The 21898-nt window shown below is 34.9% G+C and overlaps 2 protein-coding genes across 2 annotated transcripts; both read left to right on the top strand.

Moving 5' to 3' along the window:
- The first annotated feature begins 380 nt into the window (after positions 1-380).
- On the top strand, positions 381-15604 carry LOC132280023 (DNA mismatch repair protein MSH7). Its single transcript, XM_059782128.1, has 17 exons — positions 381-913; positions 1596-2148; positions 2619-2714; positions 2811-2866; positions 3241-3307; positions 4827-4922; positions 8413-8544; positions 8637-8670; positions 8849-8896; positions 9646-9845; positions 9922-10048; positions 10173-10450; positions 11115-11309; positions 12809-13222; positions 13333-13429; positions 14278-14405; positions 14860-15604. The coding sequence occupies exons 1-17, from the start codon at positions 579-581 to the stop codon at positions 15334-15336; spliced, it is 3333 nt and encodes a 1110-aa protein (XP_059638111.1). The 5' UTR covers positions 381-578; the 3' UTR covers positions 15337-15604.
- Positions 15605-16369: 765 nt separating this feature from the next.
- On the top strand, positions 16370-17287 carry LOC132278104 (uncharacterized). The gene has a single exon (XM_059779926.1). The coding sequence runs from the start codon at positions 16370-16372 to the stop codon at positions 17285-17287; it is 918 nt and encodes a 305-aa protein (XP_059635909.1).
- The last annotated feature ends 4611 nt before the right edge of the window (positions 17288-21898 follow it).

The raw sequence follows: 21898 nt of genomic DNA, 5'->3' as shown, positions 1-21898 counted from the left end.
GTTTAACGATACGTGTCATAAACAAATTTATGTTTAAGTTTTAAAATAACTATATAAATTTTTATCTAATAATTTATTATTTTGTAAATGACAGGTTATTTTATAATTTTGGTAGATTAAAATTTATATTTTTTTAATATTTATTATTTGATGGAGCATTATTAAAAATTTTAATCATTATTATTTTTTAATAAACATGTCAGGCTTCACATGATTATTAGTCGGTGTTTAACATAATAATCTTAAATTGATACTATTACAAGCAACAAACACAAATTGTTATCCTTAATCTTACGTGGAAACAAAAATTTAATTAAAAGACTTTCCGAATAAAAAAAGAACTCTGAGGATTTAATTTTAATTTTAATTTTTTATCAACTCCAAAATTCAAATCGTCGAGATGTTTCGACTTATACCCATAATCACAGTCACAAATGTTTTGCCAATCACAAAAAAAATCTAACAAAAAAATGGCGCCAAATCTCGATCTTCCCTCCAGCACTTAACACCTCTCTCTCGCTGTAGTCTCGGAGTTAAGCTCGTTCCTTCTCTCTCTGTATCTCTCCGACAATCAAACAATGCAGCGTCAGAAATCTATTCTATCCTTTCTTCAGAAACCCTCGCCGGAGAACCAAAAGTCCGGCGGAAACACGTTCAACGGTCCGCAACTCCATCAGTTCCCGGCGAAGCAACAGAATCAAAACGCCGCCGTCGCCAATCGACCTATCGTCTCATCTGCGGTAGATTCATGTGCTGAAATCAGAGGAACCGACACCCCTCCGGAGAAGGTGCCACGTCAGATTTTCCCTCCAAGCCTTACGGCAAATGACGACGGCGTAAACAAACCTTCGCTGTTCTCGAGTATAAAGCATAAGTTCCTGAAGGATGATGATAGGGAAAAGTGTCGTGATAGGTATATCTTTCGATTTCTAGGGCATTCATTATACATTTTACTGTAGATATTTGTTTAGGGTTCAATTTAGAGTTCTAGCATCTCTGTAACTTAAATTTATTATTTGTTGATTATATAATGGTCTCTATATATGAAGTTTTATCAAAAAGAAAGAAAAAGAAGGGAAAGGTCTCCGTATGTATACGAATCAATCTCAGTGCTGTCAGAATACAAATAATGCCTAAATGAGTAATAATGGTAATTTATGAGAAAAAATGAAACTTAAGAAATTGAACCAAAGGCATGCTAATTTTGATTTAGTTGATACATGTAATGGATTGTTCTGTCATTTGATTTGTTTACACCTACGCTTGTTTGTGTGTGTTTTTACATAATTGGAAACCCCTTATACCAAAGAGTCTAGATTTAGACTGTAATTCAAGACCTAACTGTTTAAATTTATCTCATGGAAATTCATGTTGACTTTTTACGTCCAACTTTGCTGTCTACTAATTACTACATATAATAATCCTTATAATTTCTTTAGTTAATGAATTGCATAAACTTGCTTCTGATTTCTTTCACATTTGTATCACGCCTCCTCTGCTTGTATATAAACATTCCTTAATATTACATAATGTGTTATTTCACTTCTGATGCACCTATGCTTCACATTTTATATAATTTGTCAGCAATTTTGCAGGAACAAGACAAATGGTGGTTCCGTTAATGTTTGCTCAGTTTCTAGTAAATTTATTAGTCATGAAGGATTACATAATGAAGGTGTCATTTCTGAACATCCTGGAAAGGAAATTTTTTCCAATTTCAACAGAACAGTTGATCAGGGGAATAAAGGGTGTCCCTTTCTTATAGAAATTGATGATGATATTCTTGGACCAGAAACACCGGGTGTGCGACCTCTTGTACCACGTTTGAAGCGTGTTCAAGAGGCTAATTGCAATTTTGAGCTTAAAAGTGATTGTTCCTTGCTGGGTTCTAGCAAAAGGGTGAAACTTCTGCAGGATTCAGAGGTGGGAAAGAAGAACCATGAGGAGTTATCTGGGACAACCAGTAAGTTTGAATGGCTTGATCCTTCTAGAATCAGGGATGCTAATGGAAGAAGGCCCAATGATGCTCTTTATGACAAGAGGACACTTTATATACCACCAGATGCTTTGAGAAAATTGTCAACAACTCAAAAGCAATATTGGAACGTTAAATGTCAATATATGGATACTGTTATCTTCTTCAAAGTGGTCAGTTTAAAAGTTGTCATGTCATTTTTTTCTTCATGTTCTCGATTTAATCATATTGTGTATTTATATGATAACACTGTTCTATAGCATAAACTGCTTTAATGCTCATAATTATGGCATTGGTATATAATATTAGGTAACACTAACTAGCTCGTTTTGTTGAACTGAAATGATTTGAGAAGGATGTCTATTGCATATAGAACATAGATGATGAGCAAATAAGGAACTCTTATTTAAATAATAATAAAAAAATGTCTTTTCCATTCAGAAACTAGTAAGATTTCCATTGTTCTCATGCTTCTACTTATCCTCTGTTTGGTGAATTCCTCCTCTTCAATTTATGTAAATGAAAGTTTTCCTGCCAAACAATCTGTAACATTTGATATGGTACATAATTCTTTCTTTTATTTTATAGTACATTTGTCCTGAAATCATATTAGCCTAATACTACAGCTTTTGAAATAATATAGGGAAAATTCTATGAGCTCTATGAACTAGATGCTGAAATTGGCCATAAGGAGCTTGACTGGAAAATGACAATGAGTGGTGTGGGAAAATGTCGTCAGGTAACTTCACTTTTTGTTCTCCATTTTGTTTTAGTTCAGTTTGAGTTGTTTGTCTTTTAAAGACATTTATATCCACCGACATCTTCTGCCGGTCAGGTTGGTATCTCTGAGAGTGGGATTGACGAGGCTATTCAGAAGTTGATTGCTCGCGGGTAAGGAAATGATATCCATATCTGTTTCATACTTTTAGGTAAGGTATCCAAATTAGCTAAATTGCTAGACGACTACCTATTTCTGGAAATTATTCTACCTTATGGCTGTAGATCTTTCCATGTAAATATTTGGGAACTGCCTCTCTCTGATGCAGAAGAATTTTGTGGAAGGATATTTTCTCGCTTTATGTGGCTGCACATTTTCTTCTTGTATCTGAGCTGTAGATAGAGCACATCTGTGACTGAGTTCGGAAACATAGTGCTCTCTCAGTACTTTGGACAAGATTTAGACGAGGACTTGCTCATTTTGTTTGGTTCCTACTTTTTAAGTATTGACGTCCTCTTAAAATTCATTAATAATTTTTAATGTGAAGGTATAAAGTTGGACGGATGGAGCAATTGGAGACATCTGAACAAGCAAAAGCCAGAGGTTCTACTTCTGTAAGTTTTGCATGTAGTTATTAGGATTGTGTTGATACATTTACTTATTCTTCAATCTCTAATATATAAACTATTGTTAAAATGTAACATTATACAATAGGAAGGAATGACTAAAGCTGTAATTTTTTTTCATAAACTGGAAGTAGTTTAATTTATACGTGGCCCGTGGGCAGTCTACCGATACTGAACTGTATGCTGTAGCTAGTAAAAAAGAAAATTAGAAAAGGGAAGGAAGAGGTGAATTTTGAATATGTTTACATTCCGGGTTTTTTTTTTTTGCTGCTCTCTCTCTCTCTCTCAAGGAGTGGGTGGGGACGATCTATATATTTTTGCGTGGGGCTTATGATTCCCTAGACGGTCTGGAATTGGTCTTCAGCTACCATCCTCATCATTCATTGTACCTTCAGTGTTTTTAGAAGCTGCAGTATATCTTGGGAAATCTGTGAAAAGAAAGTTGAGAAATTTCTTTTCAAATGAGTGGAGTTTTTTTGAAAATTTTCAACTCCATGGTGATAAAGTCAATAGACTCAAGGAAACCGCTGAGGATCTTGTGATAGATGAAGTGCCAAGTGCCAACAAACCTTTTTATCTGATCTCTTTTTAAAGTTCGAAGATTAGTCTCTTTTATCAATCTCTTCTTACATGTTGAAAAGCAACGCAATTCACTTTTTTTCCTGGGTAATTTTACAAATATTCCTCTTTTAGCTTCCCCAACTATCCTAAATTGACGAGTGAAGAAGCTTCAAGTGGAGTGCTGCCAACAGTTCTGCCATTTTCATCCAAAATGAAAAATTAGACTGGAAGGGACTTTTTATTTTAGCATTTTGATTGTTGTTTATGTGTTCAGTTAGGAAGTAGAATTGGGCGCTTCCCTCCCATCCTTCTGTTCTAATTATCATACTAAAATTGGGCCAATTAATGGAAGAAAAGTGACTCTCAGGAGGGAGAAGTTCTACAATACCCTGGAGGTACTGTACCCCCAGGGTATCCCAGCTGTTGGATCATCCATCAGGTGGGCCCCACCACCACGCTCAACAGACCCGGGGTTACGGTACCCCCAGGGTATTCTAGAATTTTCCCTCAGGAGGAAGCTATTTATTGGATATGAACTTGTCGCCGTGGAACTTTGGAGCTCTTTTCTTTGAAATCTCTCCTTGCAAGTGGAGTTAATTTCTTCCAACATCCGTGGGCACTACTGCTCTTAATCAAGCATATCAGAAATAAGATGATGTTTATGCATATGTAATGTGATTTTAGTTAAGAAGCTCCATAGAATCCTGAAATATAGTTTATTTTATTTTTATTGTACACTTCGAGGTTCACAAGTAATGGTTTGTTATTAGTGTTGTAAAAGTAGCTACTCTTTATACTTTGTTATGCAAATTTGTTTGGCCGTTTGATTTTCTTAGGTTTCACTCTAACATTATACTTGGATATATCCCTGAATATTCTCTTTCTAAATTTTTTCAGTTCCAGTCTATGCTATTAGTTAAATAATAATGGATTTTGCGGGTTTCAGGTTATTCAAAGAAAATTAGTTCATGTACTCACACCATCAACCACAATCGATGGTAACATTGGACCTGATGCTGTTCATCTTCTTGCTATAAAAGAGGTTTGTATGATTCTTGTTGCTTACCCATTTAAATGCTGGATGTCAATGAAACACTGTGCACTAGATTTCTATTAAACTGACCATTCCTTTTTCTTCTTCTTTTTTCCCACCATCTGTAGTACACTTATCAAAATTGTAGGTTCTTTTCTCCTTCCTTAAGTGTATTTTTCATATAATTACACATAATCCATCAAAAGTATTCTCCTTTTTGGTTGTTTTGTGCTACTTTGTTCAATTGATGTCGGGGCCATTGCTGCAACACAAACTTTTAAGACTTCACACAAAGCAGGTTTAATTTTTTTAACCAATTTTTGCTTGAAACCGTGCACATTAATTTCTGTTCTGGTGGTTCAATCAATGCTAAATATTCCATTGGGCACCAAATTTTAATGGCTGTGAGTAATTTATGCTCTAGTTTTGCAGAACTGACAATACATGCTAGCAAGCAAGATTTCAATTACCATCTATAAAACTCTGTTTATATTACCACCAAAGCTTTGTCCTGGGTGGCATATCCTCCATCTCCCCAAAGGGGAGGTTGAGAGTTCAATCCCCAGTGGCATGTGCTTGTGAGCAAATTTACCTATTGAAAAAATAAATAAATAAACTATGTCTATATTACAAAGAAACCACGTGCCTTCCCATGATAAAGTTGCTATGGTCCTATGGATTTTTTTTATAAATTTTTTTCTTTTATACATATATTTATAAGTTATTGTAACGATCTAGTTGGAAGATATTGGTGTGAGATCTTTACTCTATTTAATCAATGAAAATTGAACTAGCGGCCCATTCTAAAATAGCTTCTTATCCGTATTGAAAATTGAAAGTTATGAGAAAATTATATATATGACGTTATTAAGCCGTTCATCAAACTCAATAGGCAAATCAATCATATCAGAAGTGACCATCGCAGGACAACTTCTGAATTGTGGTGAAATGATTTTCTTATTAGTGTGGCTCAAGACTTCTACTATTTTCTTCATTTTTGTATATTACATATTGTTGATTGTTGACTTGTTAAACTGTAACAACCCAAAGTCCCAGGATCCAAGTTGCCATTCGGGTCCTTACCCTAACCCATCAACCCATGGGCATTATGGTCATTTTACGCCGCAAAGTTCGCTATTATGCTTGATTCTATCCCATTTGTTATTAATAAGGTAAATAGGTCCAATGCATCGAAGTCCCTGCCCAAAGGAACAAGTCCCCAAAAACAGTCCCTAAAAGCCTTAGCCGAGCGCTCAGAGGGTGCCCTGGGCATCCTTGCACGCATGCGGGGGTGGGCATGGCCCGAGCGCTTGGCTAAGGAAATTCCGCACTGGAATTTCTTGCCCAATGGCCCGAGTGCTCGGAGCCCCTACTGCGAGTGCTCGGAGCTGCCAAGAAAAGGGGGCTTTGGCCCCTATTTGCCTCCATTCACATCCCCGAGCCTAAATTTGGTCATTTTAACCTTGGTGCCCATGTCCCAATTCACAAGCATAGATAAACAGGTAATCAACTACATTATGCATCAAATTGTAACTTTTAAATACCTCATTATACATCATTTCCTTCTAAAACTTTATGAACATGGTCATCACTTGCATGTCCAATTTATACAAAATATCATCTCAAAAAAATAAGATTACAAGTTTGAAAACCCTTGAGGTCATAATTACAATGCTTTTCATCAATATCCTCGAATAACGTCATCTTTACAAAAATAATCGTCATATATAGCTAAGCATTGTTTACAAAAATTACAAAAGATGGTTTCTTCATCTACGTCTAGGATGGTGCGTCATCCACAACGTCCTTGCCATGTCCTGAAAATATTAGAGGAAGGGGTGAGCACTACGGCTCGGTAAAGATGCCTAAGACATCAACTTTAGACTCCCTTGAGTCAAGCAATGGATAAAAAGGGTTTAAGAGAAATCGGGATCATACATTGGGGATTTCATGGAATCCAAATCATAATTCAACTCCAACAATATCACTTATACAATTTCTCATAATTATGCATGAAAATGCAATGAAATGCACAACCGTCCCAACCTTGGTCCTAAACCGACACAACTCACACCGAAGGCCGCTAATTGACTTTACCGAGATGAGATTGGTTAACTATCTCTGGCTTCAAATCCGACAACCATTTGGGGCCTAGTTAATGCAACGGTACACGTCCAAAACCGGCACGCGCTCCCTCTAGGCCAAATTAGCACTGGACTAGCGAAATCTAGTTCTTTTATAAAATTCATTTCACAACACTTTCTACCTTGACTCATTTGACATTCCCATTCAACCTTTCCACTATGTCATGCCATGTACATTAATCATGCATTAACTTCATTTTCATTTCTACCACATCATTAGCATAGCATTACAATTGCCAAGAATCAAATATAAGCATGCTTAACATTAAAATTCATTCATCACAACCATGCTAGCATTTGTAAACTAAGCAATTCTACACTTAGGCAATAACATGTACTCCATTAACATAGAAAGGCACATTTTACATCACATACAAGCATGCTTTCATTACATCATCATACTACTAACATTTCATTGACAAGTTTGCATTCAAAATGAAATTAAGGAGGAATCAAAGTGGAAATACTCAATGAAAGACAAAGCGTGAGGTCTTAAGCATCCCTACCTCGATGCAGCAAGCCAAACAAGCCCTTAGCTAGGTCAAAATTCAAAATCCTCCAAGTGGCCTCAAGAGTGGTGTCAAAAGATAGCTCTAGTCGAGTACTCCAACTTCCTCTTTTTGCTTGACTCACAAATCTCACTCTAAGTCCCTCAAATATGGCTTTGAAGATTGAAGTAATATGTGTGTGTATAGATATAGAGAGAGAAAGAAAAAAGTTAGAGAGAGAAAGGGGCTAGCTGAAATGGGAGGTGGAGGGGTTGGCCAAGTCTTCAATTTGGTCATGTGGTCCTCCCCTTGCCAAGTGTCACCATGTGGTTCATTCTAATTTAGCCAAAGTTACCCAAATGCCCCATTAAGTCACTTAACTTCCCCACTTTGCCCTCTAAATATCTTACCACACACACACACACACACAACATGCCAATTACAATAATAGTCAATAATGAAAAACCGGGAAAAATCCCCGTGCACAAAAGTCGGTCCCGAATCCGAGAAATTCTAAAATCCATCTCGTAAATTCTAACATGCTTAAAATAAATGAAATGCATTCCCAAAACTCCCGAGCTCATGAAAATGTCCCGAACGACTCTTGGGACCCACATGGCATGCAAAACGAGGTAATGAAAATAAATAAAAGAAAATACCGAAAATTCTGGAAAAATCCGGGACATTACATAAACCCTCCCGTGATTGTACTTGATAAAATTTTCCCTGCTCTGGATATATTAATTCTTGTATGTGTATCAATTTCTTGGCTACTTTGAATCAAATGACTGTTGATAGTTGAGACTTATATGCCTCATTCAATTGGAGATATTCTCATCAGCGTGTTGCATTGACATTTGTTTCTAGGGTGATTGTGGGCTGGAGAATGGTTCGACTGCTTACGGTTTTGCTTTTGTTGATTGTGCTGCTTTAAAATTTTGGGTCGGTTCCATTAGTGATGACGCTTCTTGTGCAGCTTTGGGTGCTTTGTTGATGCAAGTACGTTATTTGATATTTGAATCAGTTTTGAAAGATGCAACTGCCAGTGTGGAATATATATTCTTATTTTTTTTTGTTGACTTTGATATTAGGTTTCACCTAAGGAAGTTATATATGAATGTCGAGGTAAATTTTCTTTCATTTGTTTGATCCTTAAGAAAAAAGGTTTTTTCTTTTTGCCTCCTTTTTTTGGGGGGGGGGGGGGGGGGTGGTGGGTGGGGGGTGGGTGGGTTGTATTCCAGTCAGAAATTTTGCCTGAAACTTCTGCTTTGTAGTTTTTGAGTTAGTTCTCTTTATCCTGCAGGGCTGTCTAAAGAAGCTCAGAAAGCGCTAAAAAAGTATTCACTGACAGGTGAGGAAACATATTCATATTTCTATATATAATTTTTTTCCCAGATATTTCTTCTTTCAATTATTTGAGAAACTAGTTTGAATAGTGAAGCCAAGGAAAAATACTAAACATATGATGTTTAACACCATGGACCTGGTTTGTGGTCTCTTTCTAGCATTTCTTGCCCACTAATTTTCAGCATACTCAAGCCTAGCTTGTCAAGTAACAGTTCCTAGGTTTGGCATGCCAAGTAGGTGCTTTCTTAAGTTCTCTAACAACTCCAAACCAAAGCATTTACAATTGTGAGGAAACTTGGTGACAGCTAATGTGAAAATAATGCTATCCCGTCTCATGTATTTGATTCCATGTTTTGCTTCTTGGCATGATTCTTTTTGTGAATGTACTCCTTGTTATTCATTTTGGACTAGCTGATCTGCATTACATGTTTCTATGTTTGTTTTATTGACTAGAGAATGTGCTTCTTTTGGTGAAACTGTGAATTTTAACAATTTATGTCTTATCTGTACAGAGCCTACTAACTTCCTAGATATATCAATCTTGTTATATTTGAGGAGGCATATACATTGTTAAGATTGTGCCTCAGGCTTTATAATATTGGACTTTGTTTTTAAATTCTATGAATAGTTCAGGATCAATTCTTTACCCACAATGCTTCATTCTCTTCTTTGCAGTAGTCATTTTATTCATTAATCATTTGGTGAACAAAAATGTTTACAAGGAAAGCATACTCGGTTTTATTTATCTTGCAGGTTCTACTGCAACACAATTGACTCCAATGCAACCTGCCACTGATTTTGTGGATGCTTCAGAAGTTAGAAATCTGATTCAGTCAAAGGGATACTTCAAAAAATCTTGTAGTGCGTGGAATAATGCACTTGATGGTGTTATGCACCATGACCTTGCATTATGTGCTCTTGGTGGACTTATTAGCCATTTATCCAGGTTAATGGTAAGCTCTTTTCTGTGGCCTAATTTCAGATTGAGCATCAATATGCCTGATAATGACATATTCCATTTTTGGCCAGTTAGATGATGCTTTACATAATGGAGATATTCTACTGTACCAAGTCTACAGGGGTTGTCTCAGAATGGATGGACAGACATTTGTCAATCTGGAGATTTTCAGTAATAATGCTGATGGTGGTCCAGCTGGCAAGTGTTTACAACCCTTTGCCTCCAAGTGGAATACTTAGTTTCATTGGCAACCCCCTTCTAATAATGTTCTATCTCTCTTAGTTATGTTATGCTTATTGGTTTCATTTTACTTGAGTTTCAGGTACATTGTACAAATTTCTAGATAACTGTATGACTTCTTCTGGAAAACGGCTTTTAAGGACCTGGATCTGTCATCCACTTAAAGATGTCGAAGAAATTAACCTTAGGCTTAATGCTGTTGAGGAATTAATGACACATTCAGAAACTATGTTGCTTGTTGCTCAATATCTTCGCAAGCTTCCAGACTTAGAAAGGTTGCTTGGACGGGTTAAGGCTAGCATTCAGTCATCTGCTTCACTCTTACTGCCGTTGATTGGCAAAAAAGTACTGAAACAGCGAGTAAGTCTTGTCTGCTTTCTGAGTCCTTGAAATATATATATATATATTTGGATTGGGTTTATTACAAAATCAACCCGTGACAAGCTTAGTTCACAGGTTGTAGTCTTAAGGAAATCGCTTTGTGTAAAATAATGCTAAAGGATTAGATTTATCTCTTCCCCTACAGCACCCCACGAAGTTGGGGCATACACTGTTTGATGCACTTTTCGATCTTAACTGACTTAAAAAGTCACATTTAGTTGCCCTCTGGAAAGATTTAACCCCTTTCCTCTTGAACCTTTAGGAAGGTCTTCCTTTTTTTTTGGGGATTTTTTGCGTAGTTGGAATTGTACAACTAAAATCCAGAACATTTGTAGATTAGGGATTGTTGACTTACAAAGTTTATGTCTTGTTAAATTTGCGAAGATGTCATTAAAATATCATTGATGGTTAATGTTTCCCTTCCTTTCTCCTGTTAGCCAAAGTATCCTCATTTTGTTTTAATTGCTTTGCAACGTCAAAGAACAACAAGGTTGAGTTACTCAATGATTTTCGCTGGTATGTTATGTTGCAATCATTTAGTCACTCTTGGTCTTAAAATTTTATTTTTCAAAGTATGAAGTGAAATTTTTGGGTTAGTTATTTTAATTTGATCAAGCTGTATAATCATCTTTGCATGTTGCAGGTGAAAGTATTTGGATCTCTTGTTAAAGGCATGCGTGTTGGAATTTATTTGTTAAGTCTATTACAGAAGGAAGGCCACGTGATCTCATCATTATTAAAAATTTTAAACCTTCCAATGCTCAGTGGTACTGATGGGCTCAATAAATTCCTTGAGCAATTAGAAGCAGCTGTAGATAGTGACTTCCCCAGTTACCAGGTCTGCTTCTGATTTTATTGGTACAGTTATTTTCTTTCTGCAGCAAATTTTGTTTTTAATATCCGTTGAATGCTGACCAATTCATTAGCATGTCTGTTAAATCTTGATTATTACTAGTGTGCATTGCTCTAGAGATACTGGATGATACAAATATGTGACTCCATATAAGCATTGGTTTCCAATGTTGACTTCACTTTGACCCATACAACCAATTATTTTGTTCAAGAATTAATTTTCAATACCAAATCAATCCCCAGGCTAGAACTAATTCTTTTTTGGTAAGTAGGGTATGACTAATTCACATGTGCAAGAGCTTCAATGATATTGAAAAATAAAGCAAATAAAAGAATTCACTAGGCAAATTATGTCTTTTTACAAAAAATAAATTTAACATGGTAAAACCCCAAATCAATGTAAAAAACCTCTACCATTAACAATCAATAAAGAAGTACAATCTTGAAAATTTTTACTGGGATCACTTACCACCTGAAATTAGTCTCACAAAACACCTAAAATCTCCTCATTTGTCTTCTTTTACCCAATTTCCTGTAATTTTCATGAAATTTATCCACTTTCTCCCCCAAAGAGAAAGGAACTAGGGAACAATATTTACCACACAATAGAACCTTAAAAGCAAAACCGACAAGTAAATAAGTTTGGAAATCCAAACTCCTAAACATTACATGACATGGGAAGTGTGTACGGCAACACCTCCCCACTTTGTTATTTATTTATTTATTTATTATTATTAGTGATCAGGCTTCCTGACCAAGAAGGCCTTTGATCCCTCAGAGCTACATCGGTTGAATGAGGGAATTTTTCTTCCACTTGTTTCATGGATTACCAATTACATCTGCATATAAAATCTGAAACTGAGCTTGTAAGCATTCTCATTATGCTGTTTGAAAGTTTTAAGCAAGCCATATATTTTGTATACATCAACTTTTTCTTTGACCCTTTCAAAACATATCAGGAACCTGAAAATAATAATTAGGTCGATATTTTAGTGCCACTTCTTCTCCAGTATCAAACCCACAGGAAGACCAGCTGGTGATGAAGCAGAACTTACATATCCATAACCTGACAAGTCTGATACTGCTATGTCTTCTCTGGAGGAACTTACCTTCTGTCAATGTCATATTTTGTTGCAGTTTCACATTGGTATTTATTTATATATACTTTTACTAGAGCACCATTTTCTTAATTTTTGCAAGTGATCCTGAAATAGATAGTATTAGCTATGAAGAATTACGTTCCAGCTCTCATAGAGAGCGAAATAGTTTCATGTTGATCTTGCCTTTCACTATTCAATGCATTAGAGTTGCTATATTTATAGCACATACTGGATAAAGAAATAACAGAACACTCCTCTCTCTCATTCTCTTGCATTTCCTCCAGTTCATGTTTGTGTATGTCTTTTCCTCATTTGGATGATATATTGATTTCTAGTTTCCTATATGCAACTCTAGGGAAATTACTGACATAATGCATGATTCCAGGACCATGATGTAATGGACTCGGATGCTGAAATACTTGCAGTTCTAACTGAGTTGTTTATTGAGAAGGCAGCTCAATGGTCTCAAATCATTTATGCCATAAATTGTATTGATGTACTAAGGTCATTTGCAGTCACTGCAAATTTTTCATGTGGAGCCATGTGCAGACCAGTTATTTTGCCTCATACAAATTCCATGACATTTTGCCAAGAGACCAGTGGACCAATACTTAAAATCAAAGGGCTGTGGCATCCATTTGCCCTCGGAGAGAATGGAGGTCTACCCGTTCCAAATGACATATGCCTTGGAGAGGATACAGATGGCTATCATCCCCGCACTTTGCTTTTGACTGGACCAAATATGGGGGGAAAATCAACCCTTCTACGTACCACTTGTCTAGCTGTTATACTGGCACAGGTTTGTTTTATTGTGTAAGATAATTGATAGTTTGCATGGGCTTTATCATGAAAATATTCTAATGTTCATTTATCCCCTCTTCTATGAATAAATCTTTCCCTTGATTGCAGCTTGGCTGTTATGTGCCCTGTGAGATGTGTGTCCTCTCAGTTGTGGATATCATTTTTACACGGCTTGGTGCAACTGATCGAATCATGACAGGCGAGAGTAAGTTTCCCTAAACAAACTGACTATTATAGTGATTTCATTTGACTACTTGCGTCAACTTTTGTGGTGTAATATTTGTCTGTTGTGGGGAAGATCTGATGTATTGGATTCATTCAGATGTTAATCTATGTCACAAGTATCATGCTTTGAGTGTCCTTTAAACCTAAAAAACTAAGGAACAGAGAGCGTGCAATGTTTTGGGCTATAAATAAAGGCAGCAACATCAGAAGAAGGCGAAGGGGATTGATAGTGCAGTAGCAAACCAGTGCTTCAATCATGACGGGGCCGTAGGAGTATTATGATAACAGTTTTAAGTTTATGGACCTGGCGGCATTAATGGTAATAGCGACTGGTGGGTAATGATAGCGCAAGAGCTCTTTAGATATTAATAGGATTAACTATTGGAAGCCGATAACAGTACTACAGATCAGGTTTCATCTTAAATTTACTATTATGTCGACAATTTTGTATTGAAAGGCTGTAGTTATTGTCTATCAGTGGTTAATAATGGCTTAACAGCTTCTTGCTCAATATAATTGTCTAGAGAAATGTGTATAATAATAATCTGTTCTTCTAAGTAAATGTATAAAATTAAATGCTGCACCCCACTTCAGTGGCATGAATGAATATGCTGGACTGCCATTTGGGATGTCTCACCTTAACTAATATATTAAAATTAAGCTGATTGGATGTTTCATTCTGTCAATTTCAAGTCTTTTTTACCAAAACATTTGTTTTTGGTCAATGCAATATAAGTTGAATCTCAGGATACACAGATACACTTTAGTGTATAAAATTGATTACAAATTGCAAAATTCAATGTTGAAATAATTTACATTTTTTTGTAGGTACTTTCTTTATTGAGTGTACAGAAACTGCATCAGTTCTTCAAAATGCCACTCAAGATTCCCTGGTTCTTCTTGATGAATTGGGTCGAGGAACGAGCACTTTTGATGGATATGCCATTGCATATGCAGTGAGATTTCAGTTTTTTCTGCTACTGGTTGATTTAACTCATTGTCAATGCTCTTGCCTTCTCCATAGATGAGATTAGATTACTAAATATTCCTACTTTCAAACTATAAGAAACTATATTAGTATTTTGCTATCTTTTTTTTAAGTGTGTGAGCAGGCATCCTTGGTTACAATTAAGGCACTTCAAATGGTAGACATGGGTATAGTTTGTAGGATAATGTCAGCTGGGATGCATCTGCAGCTTTGAAATGGCACAATTAATCATATTTATCATGCATCAAGGATGGTAGCCTGTGAGGCACTGTATAACAAGATTGAGCAAGGGAATTTTTTCAAAATAGTTTTGTGTTGATTATAAATTAATTTGTTACAATATCTGGAAAATGTTAATTTCTTCAGTATGCTGTCTTCTTGTTCATTTATTTTTATTTTTATGCCAATGAATATTTGTGCAGGTATTCCGTCATCTTGTTGAAAAGGTCAATTGCCGGTTATTATTTGCAACACATTACCACCCTCTGACAAAGGAGTTTGCTTCTCACCCTCATGTTACCCTGCAACACATGGCCTGCACTTTCAAGTTGAAATCTGAGAACTTACCTCAAGGTGACCAGGAGTTGGTTTTCCTGTATCGGCTGACCTCTGGAGCATGCCCAGAGAGTTACGGAATGCAAGTGGCACTCATGGCTGGGATCCCAAAACAGGTGGTTGAAATTGCATCAAGGGCTAGCCAAGTGATGAAAAGATCGATTGGAGAAAACTTCAGGTCAAGCGAACAGAGGTCTGAGTTCTCAACTCTTCATGAAGAGTGGTTGAAGGGCCTATTAAATGTCGTAAAGCTAGGAGAATGTAACTTGGATGATGATGATGCGTGTGATACACTGTTTTGCTTGTGGCACGAGCTAAAAAGCTCTTATCAATATGGTAAATGAAAGTAGAGCTTGCCATCAGATTTCATTGTAGAATTAGGATGGTTAGAAAAAGTTTGAGATGATTATCAGTTTTCCTTTGGAAGAAAGTTCAATGGCAGATCCTGTATTGTGTACATCTCATCAACAATTACATATTTTGTCAACAATGATCTGGGAGGTTAATGTTATATTTAAAACCAAGTGGATGACCTGTTATTTAGGCAATTTACCGGAGAGGTAAGTGTAAAACACAATGAAAATTGTTGATGGAAATTGGGTTTTTTTTTTTGGGGATAAAAATACATGCTGATCATTCTGTTTTGAAGTGACATTATAATGAGATTAAATTTGTATTTTAAACAATGTGATTTGTATAGCATGAAATCTCTCTCAAATCATTCCAACAGCTCTCCCTCCAATGGGAGGACAACATCATGTTTCATTTAGGGAAATCATGAGACCTTTGCTTCCAACTTAATCACACCGCCCAAAACCCTCCAATTTCACCCCCACAATCATGTCTTTCTTGTCTATCATCAAGTTTTTTAAATGAAGGTAATAACATAAAAATAAAGTTTGTAACCATTATCAAAATTTCAAAATGTTTCCTATTGATATTAAAAGATAAAAAAAAATTGATGATCAAATTAATAGTACATCATAATTAATTTCATACAACGATCACCATCACCGAACCAACTGTATCATCACAGGCAAAACAATTTTAGAATCAATAACACGAGAAGCACTAGAAAAGGTCTCCTGAAGAATATATACTCCGCAAAAATTCCTCATCTCATGATTAAAAAGCTTTAAAAGATTACACAAAGAACCAAAATGACTTTTCATGGACTTCGTGACTACCACATGAGTGTGACCACTCTTGAACCAACCTCTTCCCATCATGAATTATTAGCATGCAAGCAACAAAAACTTTTGTTAATCCTAAGACCAAATCATGAAGCCTATTTATAATTTATCTAAAAGAAATTAATCTATAAGCTAGTTTTATTATATACAGACTTTACATTCTCTCCTCCATTTTCACATCAGAATGGCAAGAAGATCAATACAAGTCTTTGAATCAAGCCATCTAATGAACACAGCCCAAATCTTAAGAGAATCAATAGGAATCTTACTTCTCCGTCCAAACCATTTCCATTCCATCTCTATTTTCCTCTTCTCACCTCTTCCAATTTCCCTTTTCATCTCACACTTCCTCCTTCACCATTTTCCTGAAATACCCTTCTCCACACTTAAGATCACAGGCCATTTACTTGGACAAAACAGATTATATCCAAATCCAACCCTGCCCAAAATTCTATCCAAAACCATTGTTCACATCATCATTTGCTTTCCCTCCTCCATCACCTTCTCTCTCCTTGGAAGGGCCGCCACCATTCAAGCAGTTTCTGACAGTTACAATGGAATCAACCTGAATGGAAGAAGGCTACTATTAAGAAGTGGTTTGTCTTGGGTGAAGCTCCTCCACACAAGTTTTTGGGAGTTTGTAATTGTGATTACCCTTTTTGGGGCTATGGTTGCTTGTTTGGCAACAGTGCCAAAGGTACTATATGCATTTGGGATATGTTCAAGGGTGGTAGGTTTCTGGGGTACCCTAGGGTTTCTAGGGGTGCCCTTTTGTGTGGCATTTGCACATGTTATGGTTTTGGGGAATTTAGCTAGGGTTTTATCAGTGTTGGAGGGTGAGTGTTTTGGGTTGGAGTCAATGATGAAGGCCAGGAGTCTGATGGAGGGAAGGAGACAAACAGCCCTAGTGATGGCGTTGTTGAGTAATGTGGGATTTAGACTAGTTGAATGTTTGTTTGAGTTTAGGATGTGTAAGGGGATGAGTTTGTGGGAAGGTCCGTTGTTGGTTTCCATGTATTCTTTGGTGCTTGTTTTGGACTCTGTCATGAACGCCGTCTTCTATTATACATGTAAACCGTGGGGTTCTTCTACCACATTTTGACGGTGCTGAATGGATTACCACAAGTAATGTTCATTGTGTGTGTGTGTGTGTTTTTTTTTTTTCTTTTTTTTTGGTGGGTGGTTAAATGTACATGTCCATTTTAAAGTGTGTAGCAAGCACACCTGAAAATTTTACCCTTGAAAGTTGAAACAATCTTTTTATTATAATGCATACACACGTGTCTGTGTGTGTGTGTGTGTTTTCTCATGCGTGAGTTGCACTGAGCAAAACATGTTATTTAACTTATTTGTAACAATAGTCAATTACCCCTTTACCAAGTTTAAATCTACAGGAGAGCACTAGGAACTTTCAAGTAGACTCCAATTCATGACATAGAATAATAGTGGATGATTAAATTACAGCTAATTCTATTACGGGGGTGTTCAAATAAAACAAGTTTAAATCATACGATATGAGATGCTAATTTATTGATTAAGGATTTATAATCAAATGATATTTTTTTTTATATTTTAACGTGGATGGTGAGAATTCGAGTCTTCAAAAAAATAAAATGAAATGTATAAATTGTGTATGTGAATTTCTTATTAAAAAAAAAAAAAGAGTCAAGTTATTGTAATACCGTATGAAATAATTGGATCATAATATTGTCCACTATGAGGTTTAATTTATCCATGGTTTGGGCCATCTTTGCCAGAATTAATCTGGATGGTGGGCCTAAACTCAGACCTATGGCAACTTAGTTATAAAGTACATGCCATTATGTTAGAGCTGGGCCTCTCTTGAACTTCTTCGTGGCCCACTACTCTTAGAAACTATACATAAGTTGGCAAGCTAATACGGACTCTAGGTCGGTCCAAATACTTAAGAGTAGGTGATGCAAATGTTTCTTAAATCAAAAACGAAAATGATTTTCAAAGGGATTGGCTAGCCCAATAATTTGACCAATTCATTTATAACTTTCAAGTTCATTAAAAAATAATTTTAACGGGGAGTACTTTAAGAATCTAATAGTAGCAGTAAATTAGACTATTGGGCTTGAAGAATAAGTTCAAGTATTATTACTCAATTTTTTTTATTTTATTTTATTTTTAATTTATTATTATTATTATTATTTTTCATTACTCAATTGAAAAACAGAGCTAACTAAACAAATACAAAATGGAAAATTCAAAACACAGCTACACCCACTTGACATTTTACTTATGTAGTGTAGATTTCACACCTGCTGTGGTGGTAGAGAACCCATCACTATCGCAATATCTATCATATTAGTCATATAAAATAGGATGGTGCTTTTAGCACAGAAATAATTTGACATTTGCTAGATCTCAATCTTCCTTCACCTTCCTTTCCCTATATTATCATCACCGCCCATACCACTTGTCTCTCCCATTAATTCTGGTATTAATTCTAGATTTTACTTTTTCCTCATACATCGTGTTTCTTTCTCCTACCTACAACTATCCCTCTGTGCCATTAGTCTCTCTCTCATTAAATATTAATTCCCCACCTCTGTACTCCTCTCTCTCTCTCTCTCTCTCTCTCTTAACAACCACCATTATAGTCTCTCTGCATCCTTCTTTGTCTTTTTCTCTCTTTCGTGTAATGTGAGTTTCTTTTTCTTCTCCTTTCTTAATGTTTCCTTTGACTCAGCGTTCTGAATAGTTGTTGTCGGAGTTACTATGATTCATTCTGGTGTTTGTTAACACCAACATATATATATAGTCGACAGATTTAAAAATGTCGTGAATGTAATAAAAATATCTCTAACAAACTCCATGTCCCAAGAATTAATCTTGAATTTTTGGACTACGTTAAACCTTAATGTCAACACACGTTTTGACAGTTTGAGTTTGGTTATCAACATCGTTTTCATCTATAAATATAAACACCACGCGTATGATTCACGAAACCGAAGTGAATAAATTGTTGATGACTTCATAATTCATAACAAACATACTTTAATCTTAAAATCCACTTTATCACTTATTTTTTTTAATATCGATCTCGCTCAAGTTTTGAAGACAAACAATAGATTTTTTTTCTGATGTAACATTTATTCTCACGGTCATTGTTTTTTCGCTTATTGCACTTGTTAAAAAGAGGACAATTATATGGTATTAATTAGAAAATGCTATTGTCATGTTATTTTATATAAACCTTTTTTTTTTTTATTCTTTTAAGATGATGTACACTAGCTAGCTTCTTAACTTGAAGCAACAATCTTTTTCCACGTTTTTTTAACTTTATATTTTCTATTCCCATCAAATAAGAAGTCTCAAAATTTGACTTATTTTGATAATATGTGTTTTTAAAGTGTGAGTGGGATTTTTATTTTATTATTTTTTTAAAAAAATAATATTTGCATCAAAAAGATAAATCGGTTTCTCTAACCTAATTCATGTGGTGTCTAAGTGGATATGCAATGTCACAATATTTAAAGTGATTAACTATTAAGTTTATCTCTTTTCCGTTTTTTTACTATCCTTTCTTATCTTCACCCCTAAGAGTCCAATATTTATCTTTTATTTTTATTTTATTATGATTATTATTATTTTTTCTTTCCCTCATTCTCTCTTCAGTTTTTCTCTCAACCATCTTCCTCGCACAATCGAATACCATCATGTAATTGCATATAGATTTAATTAATTGGTAGTGATGATGCCCTACTTATAAAATTTCAATAAAATCAAATTGTATTGTAGAGAATGAATGTTAATAGAGTCCAAAGTAGTTGTTGAAAGTCTTTGTATAATTTTTTATGATAAAATCATCTTAATAAAATTATATTGTATTGTAGAGAATGAATTTTAATGGAGTACCTGAATGTTAATAAAATCATCTCCATATATTTGTATTACCTTAATTTTTGGGTATTGTCTCTTATATTACGATCAATTAAACCAATCAAACCCATTAGTTTTTTTTTTTTTAATTATTATTATTTTACCTAATAGAGATCTGAAATATTTATGGATTTAATTAAAGATGGAAGCAAATTCCTAATAGAAGACGAACTCTTAGTGTAGAGATATTTATAGAAAAGAAAATGGAGATAATTAAAGAAAGAAATTAAATTTTTAATAGAAGATGATTGGAAATAAAATTAGAAGTTCAATGCTTTGTAACGAGGTAGCATGACTCACTGCTAAATATTATTTGTCTTTTTTGTGCCACATAGATTCTGCCTAGCATATCGATCTAAGTTTTTTGTCTAAGTATAACCGACTCATTTTTTTTTTTTTATGGTTTGATTCACTTGGTTCTCTCTCATTTCATGAATTTTGTTTTGAATGCCTTCACACTTGAGCTTTTTTAGATTTATTGGCACGGTAATATTGTTTAACTATAACCAATGTAATTTGAAGATTACTAGTTCGAAATAAAAAATCAATCTCTCTTAATACGAGGGTAAAATCGCATACATCTAACCCTCTCCAGCTCTTCAATTCTTCTAAGTTACTTCACAATGATGTAAAATATTTCAAATATATCAAGCACATGTTTAAGATCCACTTCAACCAATTTAGTTTGGGTTGGAAATCTCAATCCAATCTACCCACCTCCAATTTGCAAACTTGCAATTAGACTAGTGAACGGTAATTTCGGGTAATTGCTTTAGGACCTATTATGCAAGGAAATAGTGTTTATCAAAATCAAAATAATAATAATACTTGAATAAGCAAGCCAATGTGTTGACTGGTTGATTAGGAAGCTCGAACATGAACGAACACATGACACAAGGATCACAGAACATATAGGGCATCGATACAACATGAATATTATATTATTTATAATAATATTTTCTTATTTTCTCTATATAACCATGAATGAATGAAGTTATAATTTATAGTTAAATGTTTATTGTTATTATTTTCTTAAATTTTATACTTCCATCTTACAAAAATTTAACATCTTTCTTTTTTTTTTTTTCTTTTTTTTTTTGACTGTTTCAAAATAATTATTCAAATTCAATGTAATTTGTTTTAATATTCTTAATTTATTTTTCTTGCCTTGAAGTTATAAAAATATGTATTTTATATTGTATTGAATCACATTCTTCTATAAATAACAATTAATAATAATTACAAAATCATCTTATGCTATAAATTTTTTAAATTTCAGGGCAATTTCTAAAAGTATCTGTTTGAATGTGCAGTACCGCCCCCCAACACACTAGGAGAAGTTTTCATACTACCGGATGGCGATCAGAACAAGAACTTCAAGTATAAAGTAGCCGTTGCCCTAACGGTTTTTGATTTCATTAGTATGGACTAGACTTCACAAGGTGATAACTAAAGTTGCAACTGTTTTGGGCCCATTTTGGGCTGCCCAACAACAAGTTCGGTCCCATTTACATACTTGCACAGACATAAAACTTGACGTAAATTTCTCAAAAGAAAAAAAAAATGACATCATCACATCGAAATAAGAAAGTCTAATGCTATGATAAGGGTCCTTTCAGGGTGAATTCAGTTTACCTAATTAATTAATGAAAAAATTATTAAATAATTCATTTAACTTTTTGCATATATTAAAAGACTGCCTGAATTTAACGATTAAATAATGAGAGTTTATGCCAAGAGGCTTTCACGATAACATTATAAAATAAAAAAGCAATCTTTGTATGGAGGTACAGTTACTGTGCCT

This window comes from Cornus florida, unplaced genomic scaffold (genome assembly GCF_030987335.1).
Source record: "Cornus florida cultivar Cherokee Brave unplaced genomic scaffold, ASM3098733v1 CherokeeBrave_3.0.0_Hap2_Chr10, whole genome shotgun sequence".
Lineage (NCBI taxonomy): Eukaryota > Viridiplantae > Streptophyta > Magnoliopsida > Cornales > Cornaceae > Cornus > Cornus florida.
This window is presented reverse-complemented; position numbering and strand designations above follow the sequence as displayed.